Source organism: Antechinus flavipes, chromosome 4 (assembly GCF_016432865.1).
Source record: "Antechinus flavipes isolate AdamAnt ecotype Samford, QLD, Australia chromosome 4, AdamAnt_v2, whole genome shotgun sequence".
Taxonomy (NCBI): domain Eukaryota; kingdom Metazoa; phylum Chordata; class Mammalia; order Dasyuromorphia; family Dasyuridae; genus Antechinus; species Antechinus flavipes.
Window position 1 is genome coordinate 443,694,816 of NC_067401.1, and position 8,677 is coordinate 443,703,492.

General features: G+C 40.7%; 2 protein-coding genes across 2 annotated transcripts in view; one reads left to right on the forward strand and one right to left on the reverse strand.

Moving 5' to 3' along the window:
• RPF1 (ribosome production factor 1 homolog) overlaps window positions 1-3,966 on the forward strand; it is a 30,903-nt gene extending 26,937 nt beyond the window's left edge. Inside the window, exons 8-9 of the mRNA XM_051999190.1 lie at window positions 2,744-2,870; window positions 3,402-3,966. Of these exons, the coding sequence (XP_051855150.1) occupies window positions 2,744-2,870; window positions 3,402-3,443 (169 nt within the window). The 3' untranslated portion in view covers window positions 3,444-3,966. The remainder of the gene's footprint in view (window positions 1-2,743; window positions 2,871-3,401) is intronic.
• A 116-nt stretch (window positions 3,967-4,082) lies between these two features.
• GNG5 (G protein subunit gamma 5) lies at window positions 4,083-8,051 on the reverse strand. Its single transcript, XM_051999191.1, has 3 exons — window positions 7,735-8,051; window positions 5,507-5,660; window positions 4,083-4,343 (listed from the first exon to the last, which is right to left on the reverse strand). The coding sequence occupies exons 1-2, from the start codon at window positions 7,813-7,815 to the stop codon at window positions 5,535-5,537; spliced, it is 207 nt and encodes a 68-aa protein (XP_051855151.1). The 5' UTR covers window positions 7,816-8,051; the 3' UTR covers window positions 4,083-4,343; window positions 5,507-5,534.
• Between the last annotated feature and the right edge of the window lie 626 nt (window positions 8,052-8,677).

Sequence of the window (8,677 nt, forward strand, 5' to 3'; positions counted from 1 at the left end):
CGCTCACCCCATCAGCTGCCAAGTCTCATTGAGTCTGCTTCCACAACATTTCTTGGATCCATTTCTTCCTCTTCACTTGGCCACCACTCTAGCTGAGACCTTCACTTTTTACCTGCACTGTGGCAGCAGTTCCACAGCTTGTGTCCCAGCCTCCAGGCTCTCCCTCTCCAGTCAGTCAACAAACAAGCATTTATTGAGTTCCCCCGAGTGTCAGATAATAGGTCTGGAGCAACAAAGCAAAAAATCTGTGCTTACATCCAATTAAGAGAAGTCATACGTATATGGTGTATGTGTAAATACAGGACATAGACAAAACAAATATAAGGTAATTTTGGGGGTTTGGGCAGGCACTAGGAATGAGGGTTTGGAGAAGGGAACAGGGAAAAAATCTATAAAATAGTGCTGGAGTGACCTTGAAGGAAGCTAGTAAGGAATGAGGAGGAAGGAATACTTTCCAGATCTAGGTGAGGAGCAGCAAGTTTTAATTGGATTGTAGAAAGAGCAAAGGACTGAAGAGGTAGGCTGCACCAGGTTGTAAAGGACTTTCAGTGCTGAATAGGAGTTTAATAAAATCCTAGAGGAAAGAAGTAACTGCTGGTGTCTCTGGAGCTGAGAACTCCTTGTCCGCAGTCAAACCTGTGCTTTAGGAATATCATTCTGGCAGTGTGAAAGCAGACTTAGAAGGAAGATTAATTCGGAGGAGAGATGATTAGGCCCTGAACTTAGGGGATGTCCATATGACGAAATAGAAGAGAATGGATGGGAAAATGTGGAAGGGAAAATGGCCAGTTGATTGGCTCTATGAGACAAGTGAGAAGAGTTGAGAAAGCTTTTAGTTAGGAAGCCGTGTAACTGGAAGGATAACAAAAATGGGAAAGTTCCTAAGTGGAATGGGTTTTAGAAGAAAGTTAATGAGTCCTTTCTTTGCACATGTTGAGATTAAATATTGATTGGACAGTTTGGGTGATATGGGAATAGTGCTTAGCAGAGTCTTAATGCAAGTCATCTTCATAGAGATAATTAAATCTGCCAGAATTTGTAAGGTCATTAAGAATATAAAGAGAAGAGAGTCCGGGGTGTCTAGGACTACTACTGTAATAAGTTTATCAGCTAAGGGGTCTGAGAAGGAATGGTCAAATAGATAAATCAAGAAAGAACTGTGTCATCAGGACCAAAGGGAAGACAGTATCCATGAGGACAGAGTGATCAACAGTGTCAAATACTTTGAGGTCAAGATGAGTAAAGGTTGAAAAAAGAACCTAAAACTTGGCAGTCAAGATCATTGGTAACTCTGGGGATGGCACTTTCATTTGAATGATGAAATTGGAAACTAGGTTGTTTAAGGAGTGAAGAGGAAGAAGTGGAGACACCTAATGTGTATAGGCAGTTTTTTCTAGGAGTTTGGTTGTGGAAAGGAACAAAGATTTTAAGCTAATTCTTGAGGGAATGAAATAGTTGGGTTTTTTAAGGATAACGCTTGTACACATTTGGAGGTAGTAGAGAAAGAGCCAGTAGATAAGGAAGAGGAACTGCCAGAGTGATGTACAGAAATTACAGAGCTGACCCTCATTCAGAAAGGCAGCATTTTCTCCAGTAGTTCCCAGTTGCCTCTAGAATCAAATAGGACTCTACTGTGTGGCATCTACAGCTCATCAGAAACTAGCTACAACCTCCCTTTCCAGGCTCCCCTTTAGCACTCTTAGCCAAACCAACCCATTTGCTAAATCTTTATACACAAGATGGAGCACAGCTAGAGAAGGTAGGATCGACTGAAAATAAGTTAGACAGCTGAACATAGTATTATTTAATAGGTTTATATGAAACTCAAGAACTTCTCTAATGTTCTTCACAATTGTCTTTGGTTCCATTCAGTTCACTTAGATGAAGGACACTATATGTGGTATTCATTTAGAGGATGTGAAAGCTAGAAATGAAGGGTTAACTAATCTCTTGATTAAGAGAATCAAGATTCAGAAAGATTTTGTCAGACTGGAATGATAAGTTCAATCTAGTAAGATTAAATTTAATAGGATAAAGTCTAGCCTTTCTGTGTAGTAAATCAGTTATATAAGATCAGGGATAGATGACTAGACAGTTTATTAAGCTCAGTAAGTATTGATAGCTTATGCTGATATTCCTTCAATCTCCCAAACAAATAGAATTTTAATTATCATTAATAGAAGAGTAGTCTAGAATGAGGGCAGTGATAGTCTTACTGTACTCATCACTAGTCAGATAGCATCTAGAGTCATTCTGTTTTCAGTTCTAAATACCATTTTTAAAGAGTGGCATTAGTAGGGAGAAATGAGTCCAGAGAAGGATGCAACTAGCTATGGTGGAGAGAAAATGTAATGTCTTATTAAAGATTAAATGTAGAAGAACGATTTGATTTGCTTTGCTCAGCCTCAGTACAGATCCAAGTCCGGAGGGTAGAAATTATGGAAAGCCAGGTTTAAGGAAAAATTTCAAACAATTAAGACTGCCTAGAAATTGAAATGTACTACCTTGTGAGGGAGCAGTTTTCTGGTATAACATTATTTTGTGGAGGCTGGATGATTATATGTTGCAAATGTTAAAAGGAAAGATTCATAATCTAGGTAGGGATTCATCTAAAAGACTAGGTGCATCCATCTCAAGGATACTTAGGCTCTATTTTTTTGTTAAATGAAAAGGGATTAAGAAGACTAGATTAGCTTCTCGTTAAAGATGAATTTTTAAAATAATTTTTCTTTTATTTTTCAAGGTACCTTTTTAAGAGTGAAAAGAAAGTGGGAATTCAAGAACTTGGACCACGGTTTACCTTAAAATTGAGATCTCTTCAAAAAGGAACCTTTGATTCCAAGTATGGAGAATATGAATGGGTTCATAAGGTGTGTGTTTAAAATATATATATATATGTTGATCAGTTTTAAATTCATGAAACAAAAAGGAAACCCTCTTCTCAGTGAGTTTTAAATTTTAGGAATGAGGGCCATTCTAGAATCCTCACCTCTGATGTGCTTGTGCCCAAATTGGAATGGATGAAAGGATAGAATTTAAACTATACTCTTAAGACCACTTTTAAAAATCCTTAGAAATACTGAGTTTGAAAATTGTAAGATAGTAATCTGAAATAGTTTCATCTTGACAATCAAGAAGAAACACTTATTTTGGGTAATAATTTTTGCTTTAACAAGATTTATTTAATGACAGACTAAATCTAATTTTAGGTAATGTGGAAACAAATCTTTCGACTCTTGGCCCGATTAATACTACATAATATGCTACCTTTCGTCATATGTTTATATATTTTAGTTTTATTAGTTTTAGTGTTATTTTTTATATATAATTATTAACTTTAAGCTGTTTTCACACTTGTACCTGTGTTTAATTTAAAGCATTTTTTTTGTTTGGATTTTTAGCCCCGTGAAATGGACACAAGTAGAAGGAAATTTCATTTATGAAATTTTGAGAAAGCAGGACTGGACAACATCGGACTGGGATGTTTTCAATTTTAAGAAGACACATTCACTTTTCAGCCATATACATGTTAATGCAGATCCTTCCCTTGATGATTATTTGAATTTATCAGCTCTGGGTTGTAATAATAAATGAGTATTTTGGAGTATGTTCTTTATTAATATATTCATCTTTTATAACTTTCACCTTATACTGAAAACTAGAAATAGCATAACTTTGTTAGTCTGTTGCCTGATAGAAAACTGAATAGTTGTGGAATGGCTGAAAAGATAACCAGACTAGAAGTCCAAAGATCCAAGATTCAAATTTCTCTCTAGTCACACACCAAGTTATCGAAAGAATCTTGAATCTGTTGATCAGATAGTTGACAGTCTTGCAGTATTCTATGATGTTGGTGTAATAAGGGCCAGAAGAGAGAATCTAAAAATTCAGCACAACTCTTCACCACTGCCAAAGTAACTCAAAGGACATCCTGTATGAATAAAGTTTATGTATATGTATATTGAACATTTGATCCTGGTTTATTACCATAGGATTCTTTTCCCTTCTTTCTTTAAAAGATTTTGTTTTTACCCCATGGTCCCTTGAAACCCATCATTAACACTTAAAAAGAACTACAAAAATGATTTTCATCTGAATACTTTATTGTATTCTTGCCAGTGTACAAAACAGAAATCAATGAAAATTCGGAGAGGTAGATGAGAAAGTCTGACACAAGTTGAAATTTGGATGATTAACTTGGCACATTGTTACACATATATTGAATATTAATTAAACTTTTGTGCAGGCTTCAGAATTCTCTCTCCTTTGAATGGTTACAATTCACATCACAAAACACATCACATCACGTCACAGATCCACATATGAAGACTGGATTCGGAGATCTAAAAGAAAAAATTACAAGGGAAAACAATTATTCTTAAAGAAAACTATATTCATATGTTATTAATTACACTAAAAACAAGCACTAGAACACTAAGAAAGAGGGATATAGTAGAGTATTTGTACTGAGTCAGAAGACATGGATTCTAATTCTTACTCTTATTTTTGCTATATATCCTGTGAGCTTTTTAAAAATAAGTCATTACCAGACTCTCATCTGTATAAAAGGCAAGTGCCTACAAAAATTTTAAAAACCAAGTAACTTATTTGTATACCCATTATTCATTGATTCATGAATGAAGCTGGAATTCTAACCTGTTAAATATACAACATACTATGTAACTAGTAACGCTTTGTATTAAAATAAAAATACTTTATACTGGTGCCACAGCATCTTACAGAGTTGTGATGGTTACTTTTTGAATACATGGTTTTTCTACATACATGGGTTTGTTTGTGCACTCCCAAATTACAAAATATAAGCCCAATTAGGGAGGGTACAACTGGAACACAGTATTTTCTGGAAACAACTTCCTGAACACTGAAGATTTTGGAATTTCTATAAAGAGTGGATCTGTTAACACTCCTTTCACAAGAAAAATTCAAATAGAGAATAAAGCTGCTTATTTTTCTACTAGCTAATGCTATTGAATTATTTCCAGCTAAATATTTGTAGGTTAAGTAAAAAGGGAAAAAAAAACAACTAGGTTTTGTCATTAAGCTTCAGTATGCACAAAAAAATAAAATGTTAATGTAGAATTATTAGGGTTATTTAGTTTTAAATGTGCAGTTTCATTTTCTTTAGATAATTTGATTAAGCTTTTTTTTGGTTTAACTTCTAATCATTAATTTCCTAATCATTTGGCTCACTATTCAAATAAGTTAATTCTAGAAAATTCAGCTACTTCTTTCTGAATTCAGAATTTTGTGTTTTACTCTACTAACTATATACAGCTAAAATTAGTAGTGGTGGTCTTGTTAAGACAGCTAAAGAGGAGAGCACTGTTAAGTCAAAGTATAATTTGATATTACATTACTTCATTAGAGAACTCGGGAACCAATTGGGGAAAGGTACAGGTACATATGGGGATCTGTCAAAAATGGAACTGTGTTCAAAAGAATTAACCTGTTAGGTTGTTTGTTGTTGTTTCTTAAGGTAACTCACCCTTCCCAAGTAGCATAAGATCATCTTGCTACAGGAATGAACAGACTTTCTGGGGCCGGAAAGGATTAGTGCTGGAAGATACCCCAGTCAACAGGGGATCATTCTGGGCATTTTGCAGGCAAAACTGTTTCAGGTCCGCAGCAGCTTGAGAAACCTATTTATAACAAAGAACAAAGTGGTGGTAGATGATGAAAAATGTTTTAAGGAAAGTTTTTCTCAACTTTTTGCTCAAATAAAATGGTATTATATCTCAAAAAAGGATATGTGTACTAATTAAAAGGCTAGTATGCATATACTATTATTTGTACTGCTTCTTCTGATCCACTTCAGCCTCTCAGACTTCATCATATAACAGAAATGGACTTCAAACTGGCTGAACTTTGATATTCTACTCCCACCACTATCTTTCCACCTTTCTTTTGTTAAATGTACCTCTTGTTTCCTGTGACCTTGAGTGTCTTGAACCATCCCTATTTCACCATCTTCATACTCGGGGTTCCATTTGTTTTCATATGCACCACTTTAAAATGCATTTCACATAAGATTGACCAAATTATTTGAGGTACCTCCCAATTTATGACTTGCCTAATCAAGATAAATTCTAAATCATTCTGGAATCACCATTTTCAACAGTTACTATAAACCATGTTAAATAAAAAAAAAAAAAAAATGCTCCTTCTTACCATGTCATAAGAAATAGCTGACTTTAGACACAGAAATGAATTCTAATCCTATTCTCAAGACTTACCTAGTTGGGAATACTCTTTAGCAATAATCCGAGTCTCTTTTTTTCCTCTAGACAATGAGGCTAATACCTGAAGTGTCTACCAACCTCACCAGGGTTGCAGTGAAAATCAAGATAATGTATATAAATTGAATTGTCTTGAAATTCTGCGTCAAGTACCAACTATTATAACACCTGGATCTCACAGTCTAGTCTTGTCCTAGAGACAAAGGTATCTATCAACAGAGCTAGTCAGCAAAGAAATACAATCTAGTTATAGAAATGAATCTGAAGCAATGATTAATTGCTGAAGAAAATTATTAAACAGGCAATATTGCAACCTGATAGAACGCTGGATTGTAAGCAATAGTTAGAAAATGGTTGGTATGTAACAGTGCTCATAATTGTTAAAAAAAAAAAAAAGTTTAAGAAAGGTATGAAGGACATTCATGAGGATTTCATCTGGACTTAAAAGGTGGATGGGCTCTAAGATTTGGCAGCTGATAAATGATTATCTCAGGGTAGCATGGTGGACTGAATGTTTCTGCCTAGAAGGGTCATTCAAAAAGGGTCTTACAAGTCCTTGAGTCTAAATCTCCTCATTTTACAGACAAGGAAACTGAGGCCCAGAAAGATTAAATTCTTTGCCCAAGGTGACACAAGTCAAAAGCCTCAGAGGTGGGCACGCTTTCACTCACCTGCATGGACGTGGGCAGCATTAAGAACGTTTTGTAAACTAAAAACTGCTCTATACATCGGAACTCATTTTTTACCCTTGTCCAAGCGGACTTTCTCTCCCCTCCCAGGAGGCTGCATTTTTTATTAATTTCCTCTTTCATCTCCTCAATCCTCCCGGGACTCCCTCTCTTTTTCCCCTAAGCCAGCCAACAATTCACCAGGGCGGGTTAATTTCATTTTTCTTCTCCAGCAAGAATGGTAGTTTAAAAAAAAAAAAAAAAAAAAAAAAAGTGGAACCTGTGAAAGAGCAGCTCAAGTTTTTCTTCCTGTTCTCAGGAGAAGGAAGAACTTACGACCTGAGGAGGGTCCCAACGCTGAACCCACTTAGTGCTGGAATCACAGAACAGCCTTCGGGCGGGGGGACCTGCGGTCGGGGTGGGGGGAACACAGAAGGGGCGGGTCACGGGAAAAGAGGGGAACGGACATCGCCCGGGGCGGCACATGGAGATTGGACCGGGGCAGAAATCCCCAAAGTGCCTTTGTCCCCGACTGCCCCGCCCGGCTGTCACCTCGGCCACCAACTCCCAAGTCCGGGGGGTTCGGCTCCGGAAGATGACCGGGAGTCGGGGGTCTGGGTAAGTGTCCCACCTCGGGAAAAGCCTCAGACACTTGTTAAACCCAGGGCGCCGGGACTTGAGGGGACTGAAGTCTTTGCGGCGCTAGGGATGGAGTCCCGAGGTCTGCAGTCTACGGAGGGATAAGGTTCCGGAGTTTGGGGTGCGAATCCCTCCTCGGGCTGCGGTGGCTATTTGGGGAGGGGTCTCACCTTCACCCGGTGGAGGCTGGCCTCGAGCCGGAGCTGCTGCACCACCTTCCTCATGGCGACGACGTTGGAGCTGCTGGACATGGCGAAAGGAGCCGGGGTCCGCGGTGGGCGATGGGTGGTGGTCCGGGTGGTCGAGGACTGGTCCGCTCGCTCCCTGGCTGGCTGGATGTGGCGGAGCGCCGGGTGTGTGGTGCCTATAAGTACTCGAGGGTGAGCGCGCCGGGCGGGGGGACTGGCGGGGGAGGGGGTGCTGGGGGAGGGGGCGGCGCTACTCGGAACTTTGTTTCTAAGTTTCCGGTGCTCCGCCAAGTACCGCCACCCTCTTAGCGCGCATGCGCCTGGCCCTCAACCCGCTCCCGCCCCTCTCGGAGTCTCCTCCACCCCGCCCCTCCTCCTCTGCGGCAGGCCCCCCCACCCCAGCCCCAGTCCCTTGGGCTCCGGGAGCTGCGGCGCGCGCCTCGCCGAGTGCGCGGGGCCGCGGGCGGACGGTGGGGCTGGGTGCGCCTCGGGAGCGCGCGCGCGTGTGCGCGGCTGGCTCGACGCCTTAACCCCCTCCTCTTCCTCCCTAGCGCCTTCCTTCCGAGAGAGCGAGCGAGCGGGAGGGAGGGGAGCGGTAAGAGCCCGGCAGACCCTGACCCCACTGACCAGGACCCCCAGCCCCAGGGGATCGGCCCGGGGGAAGCGGAGGGAGGGGGAGGGACGTCCGTCCGACAGACTTGGGGATCTCAGACCTCAGACTGGCGGGGCCTCGGGCACCTGCGGGGTGTCCAGGCCAGGCTGCCCCCCCTACCCTGGGGGGCGAAGGTCGTCCTTACTCGGACAGCGGAGGAAACTGAGGCACGGTCCGGAGTGGTCCTTACCCCGGACCCTCCCTCTGTGACATCAGGGGAAACTGAGGCACAGGGATGAGTGGTCATTACCCCAGTACCCTCTGTGACATAAA